We start from the raw sequence: 27227 nt of genomic DNA, 5'->3' as shown, positions 1-27227 counted from the left end.
TATTTTTTGGTAAGAATAAAAAAAACATCATCCAGTTTTTAATTGAAGGTTTGAATTTTACTGCATTATCTTCCTTTATTTTTCAGGTTTACAATCCAATAATCACATTAACAGAGTAGTAAGTCATCCCACACTTCCTGTTACAATAACTGCTCATGAAGATAGACACATCAAATTTTTTGATAATAAAACGGGTAAGTAGATTGTCTTTTTTTCTTTTTAGTCTTATTAATAATACTGTAAATTTGACATGATCAAAAATGCTATTTTGGTGGGGGTGCCTGGGTGGCTCAGTCCATCAAGTGTCTGATTCTTGATCTCAGCTCAGGTCTTGATATCAGAGTGGTGAGATCAAGCCCCACATTGGGCTCTGCACTGAGCACAAAGGCTAGTGGGTTTTTTTTTGTTTTTTTGTTTTTATTGTTTTTTTTTTAAAGGCTGTTCTTTTATGTAAGACATAGGGACTTTTTGCCTTCAAGATTGCTAAGTTAAACCATTTTAACTAAGATTTTTGTTTTACTTACATGTCAAGTTCTGTTCTTAAGCATATATAATACCTTGCCTATCTATTAACGATTTTTTCATGTCATGTTAAATATAAACTCATCCATTTGAATTTTTTTCTTCATATTCTGTTGGGCATTAGTATAGCAGAAGAGGTCTCTTTCTGGTGTTGGACATTTCAAATATGCTGTTAGAATTATTTCTCAGCTGAAATGATAAAATAGTGGAAATGGCTTATTGCCATTTTCCCTCCATTTCTTGTAAGGAAACTTACCAATTATGTAGAAGTCAAAATAAATTTTAATTTGGCCATAGACCTGTTTCATCTGTCATTAGAATACCACATAAGTTACTGTTTGTGCTCAGCTAGAGAAGCTTCTTTGAGAAGTTAAAATGGTATTGAAGGATTTCCAAGTAAAAAAACTTAAATGTTAATTGCAACCCTACTGCAGGGCAATAGATTAAGCAAGACAGCAAATCAGAACTACACATTCTCTTTGAAGTTTATAGAGAACATAGTTATAATTATTAATCTTTAGAGTCTAACAACAAATCCCTGTGTTAAAATAACACTCTAATGGACAGGTTCCTTTTAACTCAGTGGAACAAGTTGAGAAGAGAATGGATATTCACAATCTATATTGCACAGGAAAGAAGATTCATATTCATATGAAAGTTCTCAGTTTAACACCTTCTCAAATCATTTCTTTGAACATTTTTATGAAGCCTCAAGATCTACCTCTGCTGCAAGCACAGAGATAATTTCCTTTACTGTATTTATAAGAAGATTAAAAAAATTTTTTTAATGTTTATTTTTGAGAAAGGTAGACAGAACGTGAGTAGAGGAGGGGCAGAGAGAGAGATATACACAGGATTTGAAGCAGGCTCCAGGCTCTGAGCTATCAGCACAGAGCCTGACATGGGGCTCAATCCCACAAACTGTGAGATTATGACCTGAGCCGAAGTCAGTCACCTAACAGACTGAGCCACCCAGGTGCTCCTATAAAGAGATTTTTTTTTTAATTACCTATTGAGGATTTATATTTGTAAGGGGAGGTACAGGAATTTTAGTAGTGTATTAACAGCAAAATGTGATTCTCTAGAGCTATTTTATTGGCAGAAATCAAGAACGTAGTAATAAAATTTTATTTAATAACAAGGAGCCTATAGTTTTTCAGATCATTTACAAATTCTACCAATTTATTCTTTCTGTTAACTAGTCTGGTTACCTTATCTGCAATGTAAAGACAAAGCGATAGGCTCTAAACAATGAAAAAAATTATTTTTAAATCCTGTCTCACTTTGGGACACCTGGGTGGCTCAGTCGGTTAAGCGTCCGACTTTGAGCTCATGTCATGATCTCATGGTCCATGAGTTCCAGCCCTGTGTCGGGCTCCGTGCTGACAGCTCAGAGCCTGGAGCCTGCTTCAGATTCTGTGCCGCCCGCCATGCCCTCTCTCTGTGCCCCTCCCCCATTCACACTCTGTCTTGCTCTCTCTCAAAAATAAATAAATGTGAAAAAAAATTTTAAATCCTGTCTCACTTCACACACAGGTAAACACTATACATAATAACATTGAGTTAAACTGTAAATTGTGTTCAGATATACTGTTTCCAAAGAAACTTTTCTCTGAAAAATGTTAATTCATTTAAATGTGACAAACTAAGGGCACCTGGGTGGTTCAGTCGATTAAGCATCCGACTTCAGCTCAGGTCATGATCTTGCGGTTTGTGGCTTCAAGCCCCACATTGGGCTCTCTGCTGTCAGCATGGAGCCTGCTTCAGATCCTCTGTTCTCCTCTCTCTCTTCCCCTTCCCTGTTTATGCTCTCTCTCTCTCAAAAATAAATAAAACATTAAAAAAACTTTATAAAAAATAAATGTGGGGCGCCTGAGTGGCTCAGTCAGTTAAGCGTCCAACTTCAGCTCAGGTCATGATCTCACAGTCTGTGAGTTCGAGCCCCACGTCGGGCTCTGTGCTGACAGCTCAGAGCCTGGAGCCTGCTTCGGATTCTGTCTCCCCCTCGGTCTCTGCCCCTCCCCTGCTCATGCTCTCTGTCTTAAAAATAAATAAAAACATTAAAAGAATAAAAAAAGTAAATGTGACAAACTAGAATATTTCCATAACTGGTCTGATGTTGCCAGTTAGTTAAGTTTCTAATAGAATATTATTCTGGCAAATGACTAATATATTTAATTGATTTTTTAATCTCAAACATTATAGAAATTGATACTATGAATGGATTCAATAAGTTCTTAGATTTTAACAGCAAAAATATATTTAGCATTTTGTATTCCACGCACACTAGCTATATGTTGTGTAAGGTGTGGTTTCTGCTCTCTGGGAGCTTATCATTGTTTGGGGAAATAGGATGTATGTGTGTGCTTGCACACATGCACACGCACGTGTGCACTCGTACATGCAGTAAAATGAGCCATGCTAGATAAAGGAGTTTTCGTAGTAAGGGTTTGGTCTTTGCCTTAAAGAAATGGTAAGGTTTTTTTGTTGTTGTTTTAAGGAAAGAAGGTAGTAAGAAATTCCAGATAAGGGCATGTTTTGAGCAGAGTCAGCATGGTGGTAGAAACTTGGGCTAGAACAGAAGTTTCTTATAGGTAACGCCAAAAAGGTAAGTTTGGAGAAGAGAAACCCAATCAATGGAGGAGAACTTTTCCGAGCCAGGCTAAGAATGATGGATTTTTGTTTCTACTATGCACTGTGAAAACCACTTAAAATATTTGAGTAGGGGTTTAGAAAGATTATTTAAATTGCATTATCTGGTAGATCTTTGACTTTAAATAATTTCAGTTTCTACTATTCTAGAGAAATATTAAGGGCTCATGATTTTTAAAATTTGGTAGAGATATAAATTTGTGTTGCATATACTGTTCCTGAGAGATTTAGTTAGTGATAGCGAGTCTAGGAGAAGGTGTATAAGTGAGTAATATGGAGGAGTTGGAAACAGAAGATACTGAATTTGTTGTGGACTCATTCATTCACAATTTATTGAGTGTCTGCCATATCCTTGGCATAGTTTTCATTGCTTGGTGAACAAAACAAAATGTCTGGTCCTCTTAGAATTTATACCCTAGTGTTATATTGCTTACTGCAAGTGAGACATTGTTCTATTAGATTTACATATATTAACATGTTTGTTCCTCTTATAACTAACTGTAAAGTAGATATATTATTGTCTCCATTTTAGGTTTGAAATAAAAGTCTTAAAAGAAGTTATATAATTAGTTCATTGTTACACAGCAGAGAGAAATTAAAGGGTTGGGATTCACAGTTTGCTTCCTCAATCCACGTTTTTTTAATACCCATTTTTGTCCCCATTTCTTAGTGGTCCATGATACTGATTGTCCAAGTCCAAGGGCTTAAGGTGCCAGGGAGGGGAGAACAGGTGACTGCATGTATCCTCTATTTGCCTCTGTTACAGAAGGAAAGAATTAATTTTGGTCAGCGAAGAGAGGTAGTAGCAGAGGCATGAGGCAAAAGTAAAATTGGTTAAATGTGAGAAGCTTTAAGTATATGTTGAGAAAGGAGAATCCTAATTCTTGGGAGGTGTCAGAAGTTTTGTGACTTCTGTGGTTACCAGTGGAAGCCCAGCATTCAGATTGGTTTTGCATTCCATGTATTTGGGGAGAGGAAGGGTTGACTCTAAACTGACTCAGGTTTTCATAGTGAGGGTTAATTTAGTGCACAGGAGATAAACTGGGAAGATTATAGTACCCTTAAAGAAATGGGTATTTCTGCTGTTTGGATGAAAGAATTCTTTGTATTTAAGACATGTTAAATTTAGGAGATACAGGATCATTCTCAGGAAAGAAGTTAGCACTAGATCTGTGAGTTAAGAGTGACCATCATAGATTGGACTTTTTCAGAGAAGCTAATCTTGCTTAACCCCTAATTATTTGAGAGTATTGTCCTGGAAGCCAACAATTTCATACTTGGTTTTTTTATAGGCATATTGTGAGGAATGGATTCTAGAACTGATAGATGAATTGTGTTGACTAAGCAATTAAAGATAATATGTTGAATGATTTTTCTGTAGTAGAGAAGAATCCCTAAAATTATTCTGTTAGTATTAGTGAAAAACCAACAGATGTCATTTGAAATGATGAGAGACTTAATTTTGTACTTAACTGATGACATGCTTAGTATTGCCAGAAAGTGATAGGACTTTTTATGTTTTTCAGAGTAACTTTTTGCACGTTTGATTATGTTGTGGTTTTATATTCAGGCCAGTAGCTGTAGCAAATAACAAAAGTAGATATATTTCATATTCCAGTGTGGAATGTCATCAGAGGACCAGAAACATGGCAAATGATTGTAACTAGAATTCTGGAGAAGGCCTCTCATTAGGAGCAGCTCAAGCATTTGAATAGTAAAGACTCATTGCTGAGTGAAAGGGAAGGAAATTTTTTTAAGTATCTGTATTTGCTATTTTATTCTCTTCTTGGATAAATGAATTTATGATGCTTTCTGTCTATCCAAAAGCATATACTGCCAGTGCGGAGGCTAATTCCCCTGCCCCCAAAGTATTTATGCAACACAACTTTGTACTCGTAACTTTTTTTTTTAATTTTAACTTGGCATTGAATCCCGTTTTCTTCGAAATCTTCATTGAAGATACTCATTAAATCCCGTTTTCCAGAACAGTGTTTTTGTTACTATCTGGGGAAATCCAGAATAATTTCTCTGATATACTCCCACCTCTCTCCCCTTTCTTGTTTCTAATGTACAAAATGATTAATATTTCAAAGGATAAATGAATTTGATAACAGTAGAATCTTTAGTTAGGAATATATCCCATACTGATTTATTTATCAGGAACTCCATAAATGAAATGCTCTTTACATTTCTTAATGAGAAAGATTCTTCCTGTTTTTAGTTTAATTCCAGTTTACATGATCTTAAACCTTGGATGCAACCATACAGTCATCATGTTTTTCACTGTCTACCAGATACTGTCAGATTGTCACACCAGGTGCCTTTTTTTAGGAGTAACTGGGAAAGTTCTGCCTTGGAATTAAAATTCTTTCAAAAAATTATTACAGGCATACCTCACAGATATTGTGGGTTCACACAACTGCGTTAAAGCCCATTTTGCAGTAAAGTGAGTCAAATGAATTTTTTCATTTCCCAGTGCATGTAAAAGTCATGTTTATACCTTACTGTTATCTCTTAAGTGTGCAATAGTATTATATCTAAAAAACCAATGTACCTGCCTTAATGAAAGAAAACTTTATTGCAAAAAAATTGCTAACCATTGCTGAGCTTTCACTAGGTTGTAAGCACCAATCATAGATGACCGTAACAAATATATTAATAATGAAAATGTTTGCATGCAGTATTGCAAGAATTCCCAAACTGACACAGAGACACAAAGTGAACAATGTTATTGAAAATGGCGCCAGTAGATTTGTTCAATACAGGGTTGCCACAGATCTTCATTTTGTAAAATCACTGCAGTATCTGTGAAGCATAGTAAAACTAGGTATGCCTGTATACTGGGTGAACCTTGAAAACCTTTAAATGACAGAAGGCACACACAAAAAGCCACATGTTACGTGTATGATTTCATTTGTATGAAGCATCAAGAATAGGCTAAATCATAGAAAAGGTAGATTAGTGGTAACCAGGGACTTGGGGGAAGGGGAGAAATAGGGAGTGACTACTTAATGGGTACGGGTTTCCTTTTGCAGTGATGAAAATGTTCTGAACTGGATAATGGTGATGGTTGCATATCATTGCGAATGCTCTAAAAGCCACTGAATGGTACCTTCCCAAATGGTTAAAATGGTAAATTTTATGTTATGTGTATTTTACCACAATAAAAATATATTGCTATAGTGATTGTCTATTTTATGTTGATGCTGTGTTATGGTTTCTGATCTCTCAAGTTGGTAACTATTTGTGAAAACTTTATCTTCTGTGTTATGTTTTATTTAGGTAAAATGATCCATTCTATGGTAGCTCATTTGGATGCTGTTACAAGTCTAGCAGTAGATCCTAATGGAATCTATTTGATGTCTGGAAGTAAGTCTGAACTTACTATACTGCCACAAGCTTTATAAAAGAATCATTACCTAGTAACATACTTTATTTATTCTTTTATTACAGGCCATGACTGTTCTATTAGATTATGGAATTTGGACAGCAAGACATGTGTACAAGAAATAACAGCACATAGGAAGAAATTAGATGAATCAATTTATGATGTTGCTTTCCATCCATCAAAAGCATATATTGCCAGTGCAGGGGCTGATGCCCTTGCCAAAGTATTTGTGTGAATCGGCAAAAATCACATCGTCAACAACAGATTTGCTTGGACAGAAAGAGGGTCTGCATCACTGCCATCAACAAGGTTACTGATATGACACTACATGTGATCTGCCTGGAGAAGGCTATTCGAGGCAGGCATAAATTGGTGGAAATCACATCTTAATGTCAGGCTCATTAATTTAATTGTAATTACTGTATTTCGTGGGACAAATAAAAAGGACTCCATTGATTTGTGGCCTGTACTGGATATGAACTGAGCGTATGTCTGTTTTTTAGGTATCTTTAAGCCAATGTGGAGTCTGATCTTAAAAAGACTTTTATTTTGGACTCTGTGTGCTGCCTTAGGGTTAGGAATGTGGTGCTCTTGTTGGGGGGAAAGTGAGCTCCAAGAGTAGCTTTTTTTCATCTCTTAGTGATTTTCTGTTTATCAGTTGAATGCCACAGATTCCCTTTTAAACTTATTTTGCTTTAAAAAAAAAAAAAAAGAAAATTTAACTTAAAATATTTTAGCATTAGTTGCACAAAATGTTTGGATAAAATTCTAGTTTTTATAAGTCTTTTTATATATTTAGCCTGTCACAACAGTGCTCAAGATTGTATTGAAGTTTTTCTGCATTATACAACCCTAAAACACAGAGATCTCACTGACCCGCTGCCGTGTAACCACACTTTTTCCTTCTTTTGCCTAATACAGCTCAGCTAAGTCCTTCCATAAAGATGCTAAATCACCTTCATCATCACATAATTGTCTTCATATAAACCAAGGACTATTAAGTGTATTAAAAATGAAACAGTGGGGTTTAGTACTCCAGATGAACTCTTTAAAAAAAAAATGAACTAATCTTGGCATCCTATCACTATGTGATATTTTGTACATCTTACTGTATTTACAAGTTTATTTATCAAGGATTATCCATCTTGCTAATAGCCTATTATTTATTTCACTTTTTGTTGGTCTTTATATCCTTTTATTAATGTGCTAAAGGAACCTGTATATCTATTTTGGAACTCTTTGAATAGTCTAAAATAGACTAAAAATGGAATATTTTATAGTTTAAGTTACAAACCAAGGTGATTTCCCCCAGATGCATATCTTGGTTTACCATGATTCCAAACAAAACTATCTTGTTTAAAAATATTTGGGGTAAAATTGTATTTGCATTACAGATAGGATACAAAAATAGTTGAATCAGGATACAGAAATCTGTGTTTGGACTAGTTATCCCATTTTATTTTTTCAGATGTGCTTAATTTTATGGTGTAACTAAAGATTTTGTTTGTGTAATGCATGATTAAGACAATAAAGTATTTTTTCTAGTCTTCCAAAAACTTTTCTGATCAGTTTGCGAGTTTTGATGAGTTTTGTAAGGTTTTTGTTTTACAAACTATGAATCAGCAAATTTTTAAGATTGTACCACATAGCAAACGTACAGCTGTTGAAAAATAATGTATATAAAATGCATATAATAAATATTAAATTGTGTACCTGTATGTTACTGTTGGCTACATTATTTTGTGTTGAATAATAAAGTGCAATACTTTACTCTCCATCATTAAACTAGGAAATGGAGATGATTTCTCAGTGAGTCCTTCATTTTTATGCTATTCTTTTAAACATGGTATTGCTTGAGACTCTAATAAGATTAGAACACTTAACAGTATTAATAACTTTCTAAGTACTTCACCCCATTTGGGAATTTAAAAAAAAATCTTCTACTGGTATAAGTTACATAGTTCACAACAGCGAAAGGAAAAGCAGAGATACAGTTTTCAATCATTTCCTTAGACATTCTATGCCTTTATTGAATCTGGATTTCAGTTAATAGTATTGTCATTCCTATCTAGCCTGTTTCCACAAAAAAGTTCAGAAAATAACTGCATTACATTACTCATTAATTAAAAGTTGTCCCTATGAATAATATTAAGTGTTAGTGTCTCAAAACTTCTTTCTTCAACAAGGTAATATCTTTTTTCTTGGAAGGAAATTGCAAATGCAGTTAGAAGGTAACATTAAAGGGCACTTGGATGGCTCAGCTGGTTAAGTGTCCAACTCTTGACTTCAGCTCAGGTCATGATCTCATACTTGGTGAGTTCAAACCCCTCATCAGGGTCTGCATTGACAGCACAGAGCCTGCTTGGGATTCTGTCTTCCTCTCTTTCTGCCTCTCCCCCACTTGCTGTCTCGCTCTCAAAATAAAAAAGTAAAAAAATTTTTTTCTCAAGTTCTATCCAAAAATTAGGGTGGCAAAATTCTATTTGGATGCCTACTTGGTAAAAGAAATTACATTGTGTTTATATTGTGAACTTTTGTCTTCTGCCATAATCCAAGTGTGCATTTTAGTCATTACTGCTGAAACACTAAAAATTTTCAGAAATATTCCTAAAGTTTTTTTTGTTTTGTTTTTGATTTTCTGAAGATTCAACTTAACCAATTAAGGGGCATTTTTTCTTGTTTTTGGAAATTATAATTTTTCCAAAGCTAATATGGTTTCTGGCAGCAATTCCAAACCAGTGCATTATTGTTTAACTGAAATGTGATTATCATCGTTGCAGTGCATAAACATTCACCTCTGGGTATGTATTGAAACGGAAATGAATAAAAATTAAAACATATGTTTACTTTTCTCTACTTTGGTCGTGTTTTTCTCTACAATATTAAACATTTGGAAGAGACTAAAGGATGCAAAAAGAAAGTCTTATTTTGTGTGTTTCCATTTGTGACTTCTGGGAAATTATTCATTTGACTATTAAATGGTGCTTTATAAAGCTTAATATTTTTATATACAAACTTTAGTATGTTGACTTTCTCAATATTTAATCATATTCTGCCTTTTTCATATTTTATTTTTGTGTACTTTTCTCACATTTCAAAGTAAGTTATCCACTAAAGACCAGCATCTCACTTAACACCTTTATTAAATGTTATAAATAGCATATTTGAAAAATAGGCATGCCTGCTAAAGTGTGCTTTACACTTTACTGCTTTTACAAAATAATTGATAGTAACTTAATAAAGGGGTCATTTCTGCTCTTAATGCTCTTTAAGTCAGAATGTTAGTTTCCCTGATTACCTCAGATGACTCAGAACTTTGTCCTTTATAAAAATAAAAGCGTTTTAAAGGGGTACTGAGGGGGTGCCTGGGTGTCTCTGTTAAACATCCGACTTGTGATCTCAGCTCAAGTCTTGATCTCAGGGTCGTGAGTTCAAGTCCTGCATTGGGCTCTGCACTGGGCAGGAAGCCATAACTTTAAAAAAAAAAAAGACGATTGGAGGCTGGGTTTTCATTTGAGTTTAATTTTTCAAGGAGTGATACTCTCAGCCAAGAATTTGTGGTGTAAAAGTTTAAACCTATTTTATTTTATTTTTTTATTTTTGAGAGCGAGAGAGGCAGCGTGAGTGGGGGAGGAGCAAAGAGACAGGGAGACACAGAATCTGAAGCAGGCTCCAGGCTTTGAGCTGTCAGCACAGCCTGATGTGGAGCTTGAACTCACAGACCGCAGGTCATGACTTGAGCCAAAGTTGGCCGCTTAACTGACTGAGCCACCCAGGTGCCCCTGTTTAATTAAATGAAAATTCTTGTTACGTGGATATATGTGGCATTTTATAGGAAAGGGTCAGTTTATTATCTTCCCATACTTTTTTTTTTTTTTTTTCAACGTTTATTTATTTTTGGGACAGAGAGAGACAGAGCATGAACGGGGGAGGGGCAGAGAGAGAGGGAGACACAGAATCGGAAACACGCTCCAGGCTCCGAGCCATCAGCCCAGAGCCCGACGCGGGGTTCGAACTCACGGACCGCAAGATCGCGACCTGGCTGAAGTCGGACGCTTAACCGACTGCGCCACCCAGGCGCCCCTTATCTTCCCATACTTTGTCAAGTTTTTATGTAAAATTGTCCAAGGCAATTTCAGTTCTGCCTTTCTCATACATGCTGCTTTCATTGCTTTTACACACCTATAAAATCCCTGGACTCCAGAGATTTACTGGAGTATAAGTATTAATTCTAGACCATTTAACACCTATTTCAGGTCAACTTGTAAGTTGTTTCAGATAGGATCAGTGTGTGGGGGGCGGGAGCTAGGATGTACAGGTGGCTGAGGGGGAGGACAGGTTCTGCCTGTAGACAAGCGAGATGGGATGACAACACCTGTATCTGAAAGGAGAGCTCTATATTAAGGGCATTGTGGTCATTTTTCTTAGGAACTTAACTTTACAAGCATGTTTAAGTAAAAATGTTAATTACACAACATTTTTGTTGAACCAAGTAACTAAGAGCATCTCCTGCTGTGTAACTTGGTAGTGGCTGTGTATAATGCCTAAATAGTAGCCATTCAATAAACAATTGAATGAATAAATATAAAAATTTTAAGAAAAAATTCAGGTTGGTCTTTCTACATAAAGTACTGAATGTAGGATTTTTTACCGTGTCCCAGGGAGCGAGGACTTGGAATAATAAAAGTAAAGCAGCTTAGAATGATAGTCACTAACAGTTTTATTGCTTGGTCAAACTACAATAATTTTTCCTGCAGTTCCATTTTCAATAAGTGATTTTCCTTAAAGCCAAATGTTTAAAGTGGTAAGTAAAAATTTACCAACATTTTTTTCAGTACATGGATGACTTTTAGAGTATAAGCCAAATATATCTATACACATATAAAATTAAGGATATAAATAGAAAAATATCAGACAATTCTATCTTAGTGAGATAGTTCAGTCATGTTACTGTGAAAATACACTACAAAAGAAGCTTGATACTTCATTCCCTTCCATTTCATTCATAAAACTTTTTATTAAGTAATAACTCATTGGTTTTAAGACAACATCCATTATGGGAAAAATGACTTACATATGAACTGAGTTAAAGAACTATTTAAGTTTCATTCTCTTTATATATTTAATACAGAATGATGAGCGAAGGAATGTTGCTTTTGTTCTCAGTATCAGATTCTTTTATTGAGCTATGGAATTTATGTCTCTGTACATTTAATACACATTTTAGAATTCTTAAGATTCGGATCCACAATATCTCCTGTTTCCAGAGTTTATAAGGGTCATGATTATGAAGCCTCAGCAGAGTGTTTAATAATTCTAAATTGTAATTAGAAGGTAGTAGCTTTAAATGAATGCTTATTTGCTTGAAACAGCTGTTGGCATTTTTAATATAGTTTTGTATCTGGTCCTAGTATGCTATATAGTATTTCGTATTAGGAGAAAATGACTTATACATTACATCCTCTTACACTTTTTCTTTCTTTTGACAGTTGTCAAAATGTTACCATTATTGCTGGGATTCCAAGAAATCTCTACAAATGCCTCTGATGACGTCGGAAACAATTGGTTCTAATCCTGTGAACTCTCTTGTGAAGAAAGCATGTGACTCCTTTGGTTTAGAGGCCATATCTTTCAGGTCATCCAAAGGTGCCCAAGCCACTCCAACAGAAAAGATGGTAATACCTACAGTGAAAATATTTTTACATGCATTAGAACCAAGCTGCAGCTTATATAGAAAACCAGGTGTAATTATTTTTCATGACTCAGTTTACAGTTGGAGAGGAAGCTCTATAATGTCTGAAGGATTAAATCTCCTTCACCAAATGGTTAGCTAGGTTTAAACAGTCATGAGAATGGCTAAACAGTTGGGCCCAAACCAAAAGTTTGCCATCAGTATAACTTAACCACATTGGCAAATAAATCACATGATCACTGACAAAAAGTTATATGATGACCTGATAGATAACTTCTTAAAAAAATAAATAACTATAACATACTTAGTGAAATGGTGAAAACTGCCTGAGATTGGCAGGAGAATGGTCTGCCTGCTATCATCACTCCAGTTAATCATTAGACTGGAGGCCTAGCCAGTATAACAGAGCATGAAAGAATGGCACAAAATCTGGGATACATAAATGGAAGTTTTCTAAGGCTCTTGCATTGGAAATGGTGACTAGTCTTCTGAATAATGAGAACTTTGCAATTTTGATGTGTATGTTACATTGGCAAAATGACCAGTAGTCAGAAATTGTCAGTGTTAGGCGCTTGGGTGGCTCAGTTGGTTAAGTTTCCAGCTCTTGGTTTCAGCTCAGGTCATGATCTCACAGTTGTGGGATTGACCGCCCCCCCATGCCTCTGCCCCTTCCCCACTCCTCTGTTAGTGTTGGATGCTTTGGGATATCCTCCCTCCCTCCCTCTCCCCCCTCCCCCCTCCCCCCCACCTCCTGCTCAGGTGTGCACTCCTGTGCCCACACGCTCTCTAAAACTATACTTAAAACATAAAAAAAGAGATGGTCAGTGTCTGACCCCAAAGCAAAAATCTGGTGAAAAAAAACAGCCAAAGAGAAAAGGGTCTGTGCAGCTGGAATAATTTCTTCTAGTTACACATTGAGGCATAACCTCTACATTCCCTTGCACCAGTAGGCGGCTTGTATTCCAACTACATTTTGGTTAAGGTGATATCTACTCCAGTTTGATTTACCTCAATCCAACTGCCATGGTTGTTTAGCACATTCTTAGTGTATCCTACCATCTTTCTTTTGAGTGGAATTTCCTATGTTTGGAGAGCTTCTGAAGTCACTTCTAGGACTTCATCCGCATTCTAATGGTATTCAGTGTTCAAAATTGTAAATACTTGAGATGTAAATAAAGCAGGTTTAGATTATGTAAAAGCTCCTTGAAACAATTTCTGATTTATTACCCCACTCAATACTCCCATCTCCTCCCCTGGCAAAAGAAAACAAAAAGTTTCCCCCCTCAGTTTTCCTCACTTGTAGACTGACTGAAGCTCAGATTGTAATTATATATTGGGTCAGAGCTAAACAATTAAAAAAGTTACGACCTTGCCTTGAAAACCTACCTGTATTCCGGCTTTTGTTAACTTGCACTTCACAATCTCTAAAGGATAATTTTCATGAAAATGGTGTGGCATAACCTCCTGAAGCTCAGCTAATTACATTGGGGAAATATATTTGATTTAATCTAGTTCAGTTAATTTAGCCTGAACCCCGTTAACCACAAATTAGTTCAGTAAGATACATTTTTAAGAAGGATGATAGCAAACAGGTCTTCGATTTAGGTTAGCTACTGATGGATAAAATAAGCTAGATGTATATAAATAAGCCAACATATAGCTTAAGTTGCACGGATGGGTTCTCTACCCTACTAAACAGCATTTCATCAATATAAAAGTATATAACAGTGGCTAATGTGTAAGAGGGAAAAAGTTAAGTCATGAGGAATTAAATAGGGAAAAGTGTGGAAAAGTATACAAAAATGCAAGGCCGCTAATTCCCCTCTCCCAAGTTAGCGTTGTTTTTTTTTGTTTGTTTTTGTTTTTTTGTCTTTTTTATTAAGTATTATTGGACCACAATCACTCAGTTTTATCCCAGGAAAGGGAACGTCAGCTTTTTGTTGCCCTATTTGATCTCAGCAACACATTATGCTAATGTTTTCAGGAATGAGTCGCCTTTGCCAAAAGTAATATTAAGGTTGGGGTAAGGGAGAAAGAAGACCTTTTTATACTGTTTTATAACATCAGAGTGTGTTTTTATTATCTTAAAAAAAAAAGACTAAGAATCTAAAAAGGAAGTTTAGATGGAATAGAATTAAAGTCTACTGGAGACTCTAACATCTTAGAAAACTCATGCCAGACTCAAAACTACTTTTTAAAAAAGGATAAATTATCAAATACGTTCATGGTAAATTATGATAAACTGTGATTGGGTGGGGGGATATAGTCCAAGTTTGGGCCCAACATAAGCACCTGTAACATGCTTCCTTGACACATGACATGGTTCTCATGGCACTTCTCCCAACAATACAGTGGTGAGGAGTGTGGACTCAGCCAGAATGCCTGGGTTTGAATACTGGCCTCACCACTTGCTAGCTGTGTGGTCTTGAGGAAATGACATTCATAGGATTGGTTTGACACTTAAGTCAGTTAATATTGAGTAAAGGTCTTAGAACAATGATTGCCATTACATAGGTGTTTGTTCAATAAAATAAATGCTTACATTTATATTTACAAAACTCACTGAACCCCTCCTCAGTTCCCTACCCAGACAAAGGACAAGAACTTACCTGCATCGTGTGCAGCAGCAGCAGGGCCTCGAACATCGTCATAGGACTGCCCGTCTGTGACAATTACCAGGAAGTTCTTGTTGGGGCTATCCCTCACAGGACCAAACACGTTTCTAACAGTGAAGGAAATGGCATCACCTGTAGCTGTTCCACCGCTCATGTAGCGAATGTTTCTGATAACAGCTAGGACATTCTCTTTGGTGCTGTAATCAGTGAAAGTGAATTCTGTGCGCTGATCATAGGTGAACTGCACAGCAGCAATCTTGGCACCAATGTCTGAGATTTCAAAAGTCTTGGCTATGTTGGAAACAAACTCAAGCATGAGGCGAAAATTACTGTCTCCAACACTGCTGGAACCATCAATTAGAAAGGCAATGTTCACGGAGTTATAGCAGGTCTTGCTGCACATCATTTGCTCGTGAGTGCAGAGCTTCTGTACCAGAGGCTTTACATATTTCGTGGTGCCAAACCAGTTGGGCATGTGGTAAGAGAAGAAGCCATTGTTCCGACAGACAGCCTAATGGGGGAGACATAAACGGGATCAAAAAGTGTGTCTTCTTAAAAATGATAAAAACATTAAATCTTGAATGTTCAGAGTTAATCCAGATAAGGGCCAGTCAGCACTATGCCTGAAGGTCCAAAAACTGAGTAACTACCCTAACAGAAAAGACCCCTCACCTCCTTACCTTGTCAACAAATGCAACATCCTGAACCATCCCCAGTTCTTCAGGGATAGGCTTGGCCACAGAAACTATAAATACATTCACACCAAACTCTCTGGCCACAATGCCTGCTTCCTCAATGTCATCAGAAGGCCAGCCATCAATAAATACCACCACCACTTTGGGGATCCCTCTTCTTACTCCAGCGTCTGCTGTGAAGAATTTCTGGGCGGTATGCTTCAAGGCTTTTCCTAGATTTGAAGAAGAAGCAAGCTGGAGGAGCACCGCTGCCCAAATGACATTTCTATTTCCCTGTACCAACTTGATGACACCAAAAGTTTAAGAATTTAACTTACATAGAACTTGGTTCTATAATAGATGCATCAGATGCAAAAGTTTAATTATCCATCAGATCTTTTTTTTTTTTTTGTCTTCACAACCCACATTACTTCCCCCATCACCTCCTAGAAGCCTCATTTTTCCTTACCTTACATCAATCATCAGAAACACAACTGACCCCCACCACTGTACTTTTGCTATCTAGTCCCTTAGTGACTGATTACCTCTAAAGACTCAGAACAAGAAATGTCCCTTCAGAGGGTCTATAGTGCTAAGCTAGTTCTTTCTGCCACATCTGCATTTGTTAAACAAGTCTGTTGATCTTTGCTTCTTTTTAACTTGCTGAACACGTACTTCTCTAAAGTGGCATCTGTTCTATCCAATATGAGGATTATAAATCACAATACTTTTTTGGCTTGTTTTAAACAAGCAATATTAATTAACCCTTTGGCATATTTTTCATTATAAGTTGAGTATCTTAGACGATCAAGTACAAACCTAGCCAAGATTTCAGTGTCAAGAGGAAGAGTTTCACATCTGCTTAAATAAAATAGCCTAATATTGTTTTACATGTCTGACTGCTTCATAACCCTCCCCTGTCTTACATTCCAGGTGCCAAAGTCTACTTACCTGTATTGGAATTACCCCCTCTGAAACCTACTTCCTTTATGGCAAACAAAACATCTTTGGCTGATGTAAAGTTTTTCAAATAAAATTCTATTTTGGGATGTTCACTAAGTGGAAAAATAGGAAAAAAAAATGTTATCTAGAGAGAACTGGAAAGGCAAAACAAGCAACATTATATAACTTAAAAAAAAGTAAATTGGCCAATGCCTAAGTTTCTTAATCCCACAGTGTACAGTCAACTAAAGTATTGCATCCTTACTTAAATTTCAAGGCATCTTGCAGAAATGTAACAAAAACAATTGCTACCTTGAGGGTTTATCTGGGTAATATGCTAAATACGTATTACATGTATCATCTCATTTCATCCTAACTCTACACAGTGTAAACTACTATCCCTACTATGTAAGTGAAGAAACTGAGGCTCACAGCATTTTGGTAGGTTGCCCAACAAAACACTGCTGCACTTTAAATTCATGTTTGTCTGGCTCCAGAACACCTGAAACCAGGTTTAGCTGAAGGCACTGGGCTTAATGAAAATCTGCAGAGTAGGGCACCAGAGTATTGGAAGGTGACTGTGTGTGAGGCTAGGTCTGTTCCAGTGGGAGACCATGGAAGCACTCAACAGTGTGGGTCTATTAACTCAGGCTTCTGGTTAGAAGAGGCAATTTCAAGGACACCGAGGCCAACGTTTTAAAAACGAGAAGATAACAAGAAAATGTATCAAGTATTACAATTTTGGATTTGTGTTATTATAAAAAATGATATCGACATAACGCTGATCTTAAAATTATGTATATTGTAATATTTGGGACTTTCCATATTTAATAGTAAAAGGATTTCAACTCACTTTTATCACTACTCTACGTTTATTAGAGACCATGTTGAGTAAAACAGTTACACAACCATTTGTTGTGTTGGTTTTTAGATAAGTCAGTATTTCATAAGTGCAAAATTTTAAGATCTTAGTATTATCAATTGCCATTAAGTCAAGATTTTTGAGGTAAAAGTATAGCACTGACTGTACTTCTGCACATCTTTCTGTATATCTGGTGAAATGTTGGGCCACAAAATCAGATATTATGGGTAGATAACCTTTTCACATTAATGGTCACTTTGAACTATCCCAATTGTGATGTATAAGATTTATTCTTAATTTTGCATCCTTAATGTTACATTGTTATTCTGCTTAAATATAAACTCTTTATATAGTTTATTCTGAGGCTTTTCCTAAAACAGGAAAACTATAGGGGTTGCCTGGGTGGCTCAGTCGGTTAAGCGTCCAACTTCAGCTCAGGTCATGATCTCACAATCCGTGAGTTTGAACCCCATGTCGGTCTCTGTGCTATCAGTTCAGAGCCTGGAGCTTGATTTGGATTCTGTGTCTCCCTCTCTCTCTGCCTTTCCCCCACTCACACTCTGTCTCTATCAAAAAATGAATAAACGTTAAAAAAATTTTTTTTAATCGGTAAACTATAAGTCTCAAAGTTTATAGAGAAGCTAGTCTTGTTTGATTCTACGAGATAGTGTAGCTGTCATCTTGAAAAAGAACTTGATACAAATAGCAAAGAAAAAAATGTAAGAAGAAAAGTACTGAGTAGAATTTGTCCCCCCCCCTCCCCAGGATGTTAAAATGTACAATAAAGCTACAATTATCAGAGCATTGTAGAAAAGATGTAAGAATTGGCTTATAGATCAAGGAAACTGACTTGCTTAACTTGCATATAAAATTGGCATTACAAATCAATGAAATAAACTCATCTGTTTTAAAGATATGGGACAAATAGTTAAATTATGTAGAAAACCAAAAAATTCTCATACCAAATTCTCATACCAAAAAAATTCTATTTAAATTAAGAACCAGTTGTAAAATGTAACATAAGAACAAATGAAATAGAAATTAGTAGGTGTAGTACTGGTGACAGCAATTTAAACTGGGTCAACTTTCTAGAAAGCAATTGAACTTTGTATCCGAAACCTTAAAAACGTCAGAACCTTTTGACCCAATCTCACTTTTAGAAATCTAGTCTAATGAACTAATCAAAGATGACACAAGGGTGACATAAGGATGTTAATCACAATGTAATGTCCGATGGTGAAAAAAATGGAAGAATAGTTAAACAGTCGTGCAAAGGAACATTCTAAAACATCATCGATTTAGAGCATTTGTGGTGTAAAATGCTCAAAATACAAAGGGATGAAAAAACAGGACATAAAACATTTTTATAGTTTGAGCTTTTGAAAAAGAAACACATTATGCAGAAAGGGGTGAAGGATGGAAAAAGTGGTGGAAGGGGAATGGGAGATACAGGCTTCCAGTTATGAAATGAGTAAGTCAAGAGAATAAAAGGTACAGCATAAGGAATATCGTCAATAGTACTGTAACAGCATCTTATGGTGACAGATGGGAGCTACACTTGCAGGGAACATGGCATAATCCACAATGTTGAATCACTATGTCGTACACCTGAAACTAATGTAACATTGTGTGTCAACCATACTTCAATTACACACACACACACACACACACACACACACACACACACAGACATGCACATGTACAAGCAAGTATTTTCTTAAAATACTGAAAGGGTATCAAACATTTTATAGTGATTATCTCGGGAGAGCATATTTGGGAAATTTGTTTTTCTTGTGCTTTATATGTTTTCAAGCTATCTATAGTGAGCATATTATTTTCCTAAAAGCCATCAATATTATTTTTAAATGAATAAAATTAAAAAGATCGAGCTTCAGATCTGCACTCATGGAACTATGGGAAATGTTTAAAAGAATAATGACAGAATAGGGAAGAGAAACAGACCTATAATTTCTTCCTTCAGCAAAGAAGAATCAGGAATTGAGCAGAGTATATGTACAGAGGTAATTTGTACAGAGGTAATTTTGTTGTATGAACAACAAAACCTTTTTAGTCTACCTTCTGGTCATCAAATTCTCTAAATCTTTTTATTCCAAAAAGGAAGCACTTAGACCTACCCCGTCTGCTTAGGCAGTCTTACATCCTATATTTACAGTTCAGGGATTCAGACTATCCACAACTCTATGTGTTTATACTGTACTGAAATACATGTATCCACTAAAACGGCTGATCTTTTATCATCAAGTCTCTTTCCATTTTAACAAGTTGGTACCTGGCTTGAACAAGGCCCACGTGTGGTCCTTCTGTTCCAATTCCCAACATTAGAGCCACTTTGCCAACAAAATTCTTCTGTAGATTAAATCGGCGCTGCCCAATATTAAAACTTCCATCAATCAGAAATGCAATGTCTGCTTTACAGTCTGTGAAAACCCAAACATGTCTCTCCGTTAGCAGTTTCAAAGGGAGGGAGAATGTTATTTTCCCAAATGGATATGTGGACTCTTACCTTTATTGCCAGTTTTCTTTTCAGGTGTTTTCTTTAGTCGTTTACCTGAAACAAAGGAAGCAGTGGCATCAATAGGAAGACACTTTCATAGCAAGAAGCCCACATGGGGAAAAGCTTGTGACAAGGAGTGCCATTCTTAAAAACACTTGTTTTGTAAAAAAATTAATTTGTTCACAGCTTTTTGGACTGGGGAAGAAATGCCCCAACAAAGAAGTCAGGACTGTTGTAAGCCTTGCCACCAATTCAGGACTTGATATCTCAAACCCACAATTGAGGCAGGACCAGAAATGCCAAGAGTTAGATTCTAATGTTCTTAATTTCTTTGACTTTAAAACTGCCACAATCTTAGGAAAGGAGATTCCTGGCCTTTGTTAAAATGGACACACATTGAATTCCTTTTATTCATATGACAAATGGAGCTAGGAAGTCACTTTGTCCAGTTTCTAGGCATGGTTTATTAGATCAGAAAGAAATAGTAGGACTTCAAGAGAATGTTTGGTAGCAGAGTTTATAATTGAAAATAGAAGGATAGGAATTTGAAATATAAAATGTTTCCTTATATAATGCACTAGTAAACTTAAGATATTTGTTTTGTGTTTCTTAATTTTTTTTAATTTTTGAGATAGGGCACGAGCAGGAGACAGGGGCAGAGGGAGAGCCAGAATCTTAAGCAAGGTCAATGCTTGGTGCAGAGCTCGATGCAAGGCTCGATCCTATAACCCCAGGATCATGACCTGACCTGAAATCAAGAGTCGGATGCTCAACTAACAGAGCTACCTAGGTGCCCTGGTTTTGTGTTTAACATCACTTTTTATTTTTTATTTGTTTATTTTTAACTTACTTATTTTTGAGAGAGAGAGAGCAAGCAGGGGAGAAGCAGAGAGAAAGGGACAGAGAGGACTTCCAAGAAGGCTCCACACTGTCAGTGCAGAGCCCAATGCAGGGCTCGAACCCACAAACTGTGAGATCATGACTTGAGCTGAAACCAAGAGCTGGATGCTTAACTAAGCCACGCAGGTGCCCCAACGTCAATTACTTTTTAAAGGAAAGCTATCAACAACACATTTATTTTTAACTTCTAAATATTGTGCCAGGCTACTAGGAGATAGCTTCCATACCTGTTGATGGACGTGCTGTGGACACTGCTTGTCCTGTGGCCTCCTGGGTACCACTTTTACCTTCTGTTAAAATAAAGAGAAGACTATTTTTTCCTCTTCCTTCTTTACTATCAAAATATAATGAATCTAACTTAGGTGTCTATGGGATGATAAATGTAATCAAGTAATGGCAACTGCATGAGTAATTGCTTCATGCGAGTTTCAAAGACCAAAATGAATTCTTATCTATTAAATTGTATTTTAAAAGGATCACCAAAAATGAATTCACATTCATTTTCATTCACTAGTTTTTTGATTTAGTGTTACTTGTAAGTGTCAGGGCATTCTGATCACAAGTTTCTATTGCAACCTTCTAACAGCAAGATTATCCTTCCTCCATTCAGCCAAGTTTGGCCTGAGTGGGCTTTGCTTGTCCAGGTCGCTGATTCTAACCCATAGTAGACTCTTTCAAGTCTTAATCACAGGCTTTTCTATCAAAGTCAAAGACGTTGGGCTAAGAACAGCAGAAAACTTTTTTGAGAGTCAGGCAATATTTACACAAAGGTAAAATCAATGTAATTGTACCTACTTGTCACTGTGAAAGAAGCAGACCATCTGGAAAGTGTTTGAGACTGAATGCCATTGGCAACTACTGAGGAATAGTTTTCTCGACCTGGTAGGCTATATATTCGTACAGGTCCCCCTGAGTTGCTGATTACTCCCCTGCAACACAGAAAAACAGCCGATATTCTACCCACACTTTTCCAGGGGTATCCGACTGACTTATAGTGCCATGTTACATCTATTGTTCTGATAATCAAGAAAATAGTTTATCAGGGAAGGCATCTAAGGATGCTGTTGGCCTTTTTAAAAACGTGCTAACATAGGTACAACATCTGCCTGGGAAAAAATGGTTTTATGCTGTCAAACTTCTTAAATGTTGATAGGAACATACCTATAAGATCCCATTCCCTGCAGCTCGGAGATTCAGGGTTAAGAGCACCAAATAATTTTCTTAGTTTTCTAAGGTACTTTAACTACATGTCTTTGGACAACACACACACACACACACACACACACACACACACACACACACAAAGTCTTGTAGGATAGCAGAATGTGTGATGAATACGGGATCTGGAAGCAGACCTGGCCTTTCATTTCCAGCTCTGGCACTTGCCTAACAATGATGACCGTGGGCAAGATCCTTGGCAACTGAGTTGTTTCTTCATCGATAAAATGGAATAAAATTGTACCCACCCTATACAATTCTCAAGTTCTCATGGAAGTTGAAACTATGTCTGGCACACAGTAAAAACTCACTAATATATTACATGATTAGGAATGTTCTAAAATCACAGGAATCTAGCTGCCAAGAAATAATACAATTTGTCTTTAGTCAGAAAGCTTACTTTGTGTAGCTGGTGCTTCATGGATATCCAGGAAAACCTTACAAATGTATCTATCAGGGCGCCTGGGTGGCTCAGTCGGTTAAGCGGCCGACTTCGGCTCAGGTCATGATCTCATGGTCCGTGAGTTCGAGCCCCGCGTCGGGCTCTGTGCTGACAGCTCGGAGCCTGGAGCCTGTTTCAGATTCTGTGTCTCCCTCTCTCTGACCCTCCCCCGTTCATGCTCTGTCTCTGTCTCAAAAATAAATAAACGTTTAAAAAAATGTATCTATCTTCTATGGCCAAAATTGGCACCAAAAGAAAGAAGATAGTGGGTCTGTCCACGTGGCTAAAGAGGGAAAGGAAATCATCACACTTGGATTTCTCTCCCGTTGGCATGTTTCAGCTTACCTGTGGATAGCTGCACCACATATGCTTGATACAGATGCATACACTATGTTCCCAAATACGGAGAATTCCTCAAGAGAGCAGCCCCCTGGGCAGAGGACATCTGCTTTCTCTTTCCTGATGTCCAGGCCTCGGGTAAAGCAGGTGATAGCAATGGGAACTGAAGAGAAAGGAGGGAATGTAGTGACCATTCTTGGGACTTTGAGGGGGATGGGGAGGTGGAAACTAGGGTCTGAGGTTGAAGGTTTATCTCCCTAAGTTCTACACTTCTTAAGAATATTAACATATGTACCACACCATTCCAGATTTTAGCTAGCCAAAACCCAGCTTTCCAATATAATCTAGTCCTCAACCACTCCAAAGCCTAATGGGAGAATTTTCTCAGTTCTTATGAGCTTGGGAATATATAACTGGGAATATATCAGAACTGGAAAATGACATTAGTCAGTCACCATTTATTAGTTCATTCTAGAAACGTAAAAATCTCACAGTGATAACTGTGGACACAGTTGCCTGAGCTAACGATATTATATCTGGGCCAAGCCTATGAGGAATATCTTCATAGACACATGCACAAACCTCTTCAAGTCTCATCCTTTGCTTTGGAAGACCATTTACACTAGTTTTCCTCCAACTGCAGTGTCTTAAAATTATCTCTTAAGTAGGCCAGTAAAAAGATGTTTCACTTTACAAAATGTCATTTAGCTCAATCGTTCATTTTACAGATGCAGAAATTAAAGCCATGGGGTTAATTTGCTCTAGGTCACACAGCTCAATTTCTGCAGAATCAGGGAAGGGAATCAGAATCAGGGAATCAGGGAAGTTAGTCCCTTTGGAATGAAACATTTTTATCTGAACTGAACCTGCTTATTTCTGGTCAAAATCTGCCCAGAGAGATCTATCAGACAGTGAATGCATTTTTAGAAAACAGTGTCAATACTCTCAAGTTTTACACAGCCAACCCAACTAATAAGGAACTGAAGTTTGTACTACAAAAGATGTTAGGTAGACACAAGTTATTGGCAACATGTAACAAGATAATATAATACCACATGTTAACTCATCAATTTACTATAAATTTTAAGTTGAGAATGTTATTAAATACTCCTTTCCAAACACAAGAATATTGTGATTACCCAAACCTTTTTGAAACAGATGTTAATAAAAAAACAAAAAAGCACCTTTTCCCCAAGACAGTAATACTATCTGGTCATACTGCCCCTTTGAGTAGCCTGCCTCTAACAATGACCCTCTTCCCAAAGCTCTCTGTGCTGAGCTGCACCCTGGACTGTACTGTCCATGGAAGGGAAGGCAGGATGCCAGGTACAATCCTGACTCCTTAGCTGTGCAACACTAAAGATCGCGGTGCAAGTTAAAATCCTTACCAAAAACAATAGCCTCAAACCTATGCGCCCCATACCTGTTATCAAACAGCCTGAATCCTTCCTACCACTTTTGGTGTCATCAGAGGCTCTGCCTTTAGCTGCCAATGCTGACTTGAGTAAGGGAGTGAGTGAGTGAGTGAGTGTGTGTGTATCTTACTTACCCTGATTCCTCCTTTCAGGAAAACAAAGGATAGATTTTGTAAAAAGAGTTTGCCTTTTTATATTGTAGAAAACACACACACCCATACTCGGACTTATACATGTCGAACAAACTGTTTTTTAGACTCTCTCCAATATGAAATGGGTCTATAAATAGAGGTTATTCCTAGAAACCAGGGGTTCAAGCAAGGTGGGACATAGCATTTCTCTGTCCCTGTCAGCTCTCGCAGTCTTTAGTCGGGTCTGGGAGGCTTATCCCTGGCCTCAAACGCCGTGGACAACCCGGGACTAGTGTGCCTCTTGGTGGGACTCAACTAATACTCCCCCGCCTTGACCTTTGATGCCGAGGATCGCGTCGCCAGGTGCCTCCCGCGATGTGGCGAGTGGATTCCGGGAGGCTTCGTTCTCCGCGCCTTGGGGAAGAACGTCCCCATCGGATACCAGGGGCCCCCTCGCGCGGGAGAAATGAGTAAGCCCGCGTAGACAGGCTGTGGGAATGGATGCGGGTGCGCCAGACAGCCGCTCCAACCTTGGCGCCTTGAACCTTCCCTAGGGCCACAGTCCAGGGACTCGGTCTGGGCGCGCTTCTACCCGCCGGCCCCCAGCCCCTCCCACCACGTGGACCGAGCCCTGCTTCCCTGACCCGTGAACACATAACTCACCGGCTCCCTCGCTGCCCGCAGGTTCCGGCAGCAGCAGCAGACAGACACCTGCGAAGAGAACACAGCGCGAGGGATCGCCCCAGCCTCCACCCCGCTTGGTGCGAGGGGAAGGGGGGCGGGGAGGAGCGCGTACCCACCGAGGCAGAGAACGGGGATCCAGGCTGCAGACATGGTGGTCGAGGGGGCTGCTTGGTCCTGGGAGAGAGGGAAAATGCAAGGGAGGCTCTCGGGAAGGGAGACCCTTACGTCCCCACCACACTGGGCCGGCCCTCCCGTTAGAGATCCCGCACCCCTCGGAAACCCAGGGGCGGCGGAGGGGAGGGAGGAGACCTAAGAGGCCGCTGCCCCCGAGCTAGCGCTCTATCTGGAGGCGATGCTCTGGCTGCAAATCGAGCCAAACCCAGCATCGATGTGCAACCTCGGCCCGGAGGAGGGGGTGCGATATCAAGACAGAAAGAAGCTGGGCGCGACAAAGGAGAGACTCAGACAAGCAGGTGGCAGGGACCCGCACGCCCGCCGCCGGACGCCTAGGGCTCCGCACCTGAGTCGGATCCGCCCGGCTGCGCCTGAGTGCGGAAAGCGCGGCTCCCGCCGCCGCTATAAAGGCCGGGCCGCGCGCATGAGCACTGTGCGGGGGGCGCGTGGGGAGGGGGCTGGGAGCCGGTCCCCCGGGGCCGGGCGGCGGCCGGCCAGCTCCGCCCTCACCCCCTGCCGGTCCCGGGGGGAGGCCCGCGCCCAGGCGCCTCCCCCCGCGGCGCGGACCTCGGCCACCCGGACGCCGCGTCCGTCCCTAGGGGAGGCGCGAAGGCCCGCGGCAGAGTCCCGGAGACCCCGCGGGACCCGGCGTCAGGGGTGTGGGAACGCGTGTAGGACAGCGGTGGGACCCGCGCCTGGGGACGCGCGCGGTGAGCCCGGGGTCCCCGGCGCCGGCCGCCCCGGCTGGACTGCGCTCCGGGCGTGGAGGCTGCCCGACGTGCGGGGCCGGCCTCACCCGGGCTGAGGAGGGATGGTCCCCCACTCGCGGTTCCCGACGGCGGAGCTGCGGCCCTCGCGGTGAACTCCGGCTCTGCTTTGGCCCAGGCGGCTGAGGTGACCCAGGGCCGCCGCCCGCCCAGGCCTTGCGCCCCCCAGAGAGCTACCAGGTCCACGCGGCCTCGGAACCAAACTTTCCAACTTCGTGCTCGCGTGGAAACGGAGTTCCTACTTCTAAAGCAAACGCAACCTAGGTTTGGCAAACGCGTCCCTCGTATTTTTAGAAACCCTGGCAACTGATTGGTTATTCTTTCGACCATAGGGATCCAGCAGCCTTCCGACTTGGTTTCTGCTGGAATCGGATTTTCCCCAGCGGGCTCCATTCACTGTAATGCGCAAGGCCACGCTTTGGAGGTGGCCCGGGCCCCTCATTGTATTTGCCTTTTCTTCCTTTCTGCGTCAGGAAGGAATTATGCTTGATTGCCTCTCCCAGTTCCCAGACCTGGTGTCTGTAGTGATTGCACAGAACCTCAGATTTGGTAATGTGTCCTCTCTCATCCTGGTAATTTTTAACAGGTGGAAGTGGGAGAAAGCAGAATTGACAGGCAGTGTGACCTCCGTGGCAGTGACCTCCACAGCAGCCTAGGAACCATCTCCAGACCCAGGAGAGGTGGCAGGGTATCGTTTTTTTCAAATAGTTTTATTTAGTCCAAAGAATAAGCAATAATTTATATGCCATAAAACCCATCCCTTTTATGTATAAAATCCATGATTTTTAGTGAATTTACAGTTGTACACCCATCGCCACAATCCAATTTTAGAACTTTGCCTTACCCCCAAAAGGACCCCTTCTCCTCATTGAGTCAATTGTTCCCCACCCTCAGCCCTAGGCCATACTGATTTGCTTCCTGTCTCTATACATTTGCCTTTATTGACATTTTATATAAATGGAATAATACAACTTCTGTTACTGAACATAATGTCTTTGAGGTTTATCCATGTTGTGGCATGTATGTGTACTTGCTTTTTAAAAGATTTTTAAATGCTTATTTTTGAGAGCGAGAGAGGGACAGAGTGTAAGTGAGGGAGGGGCAGAGAGAGAGGGTGACACAGAATCTGAAGCAGGTTCCAGGCTCCGAGCTGTCAGTACGGAGCCGGTGGCGAGGCTCGGACTCCCAATGCTGAGATCATGACCTGAAATAAAGTTGGATGCTTAACTGACTGAGCTACCCTGGTGCCCGTATGTACTTGTTTTTTATTGCTCAGTAGTATTCCCGTACATTTG

The 27227-nt window shown here is 39.2% G+C and overlaps 2 protein-coding genes across 6 annotated transcripts in view; one reads left to right on the top strand and one right to left on the bottom strand.

Annotated features, from left to right (window-relative positions):
* The window catches only part of STRN3 (striatin 3), a 104817-nt gene extending 96458 nt beyond the window's left edge, over positions 1 to 8359 (top strand). For 3 of the 4 annotated variants that reach the window (XM_045450615.1, XM_045450612.1, XM_045450614.1), the window contains 3 exons: positions 87 to 194; positions 6457 to 6543; positions 6628 to 8359. In XM_045450615.1, coding sequence (XP_045306571.1) covers positions 87 to 194; positions 6457 to 6543; positions 6628 to 6797 — 365 coding nt within the window. In that variant the 3' untranslated portion in view covers positions 6798 to 8359. The remainder of the gene's footprint in view (positions 1 to 86; positions 195 to 6456; positions 6544 to 6627) is intronic. The other variant, XM_045450613.1, reaches the window with a different exon arrangement.
* A 2907-nt stretch (positions 8360 to 11266) lies between these two features.
* COCH (cochlin) lies at positions 11267 to 26136 on the bottom strand. Of its 2 annotated transcripts, none has more exons than XM_045450599.1 (12): positions 25962 to 26136; positions 25108 to 25165; positions 24971 to 25018; positions 22768 to 22924; positions 21558 to 21691; positions 20990 to 21052; positions 19872 to 19916; positions 19638 to 19785; positions 16495 to 16598; positions 15550 to 15776; positions 14864 to 15380; positions 11267 to 12244 (listed from the first exon to the last, which is right to left on the bottom strand). In XM_045450599.1, exons 2-12 carry the CDS (start codon positions 25139 to 25141, stop codon positions 12069 to 12071), a joined length of 1653 nt encoding a protein of 550 aa, XP_045306555.1. In that variant the 5' UTR covers positions 25142 to 25165; positions 25962 to 26136; the 3' UTR covers positions 11267 to 12068. The 2 variants fall into 2 exon arrangements, with proteins under 2 accessions (XP_045306555.1, XP_045306554.1); XM_045450598.1 differs by lacking the exon at positions 25962 to 26136 and adding an exon at positions 25512 to 25563.
* Positions 26137 to 27227: the final 1091 nt, after the last annotated feature.

Source organism: Leopardus geoffroyi, chromosome B3 (assembly GCF_018350155.1).
Source record: "Leopardus geoffroyi isolate Oge1 chromosome B3, O.geoffroyi_Oge1_pat1.0, whole genome shotgun sequence".
NCBI lineage: Eukaryota > Metazoa > Chordata > Mammalia > Carnivora > Felidae > Leopardus > Leopardus geoffroyi.
This window is presented reverse-complemented; position numbering and strand designations above follow the sequence as displayed.

What these genes read in the sequence shown, in the direction of transcription:
- COCH (XM_045450599.1), bottom strand. Translation starts at nt 25,141, where the DNA reads ATGTCTGCAGCCTGGATCCCCGTTCTCTGCCTCG. An exon ending in AAAGAAAACTGGCAATAAAG is followed by an intron (nt 19,786 to 19,871) that starts GTAAGAGTCCAC and finishes GGGTTTTCACAG; the next exon opens with ACTGTAAAGCAGACATTGCA. An exon ending in TGCTGCTGCACACGATGCAG is followed by an intron (nt 12,245 to 14,863) that starts GTAAGTTCTTGT and finishes TTTTCACTGTAG; the next exon opens with GTATTACCATCTTTTCTGTT.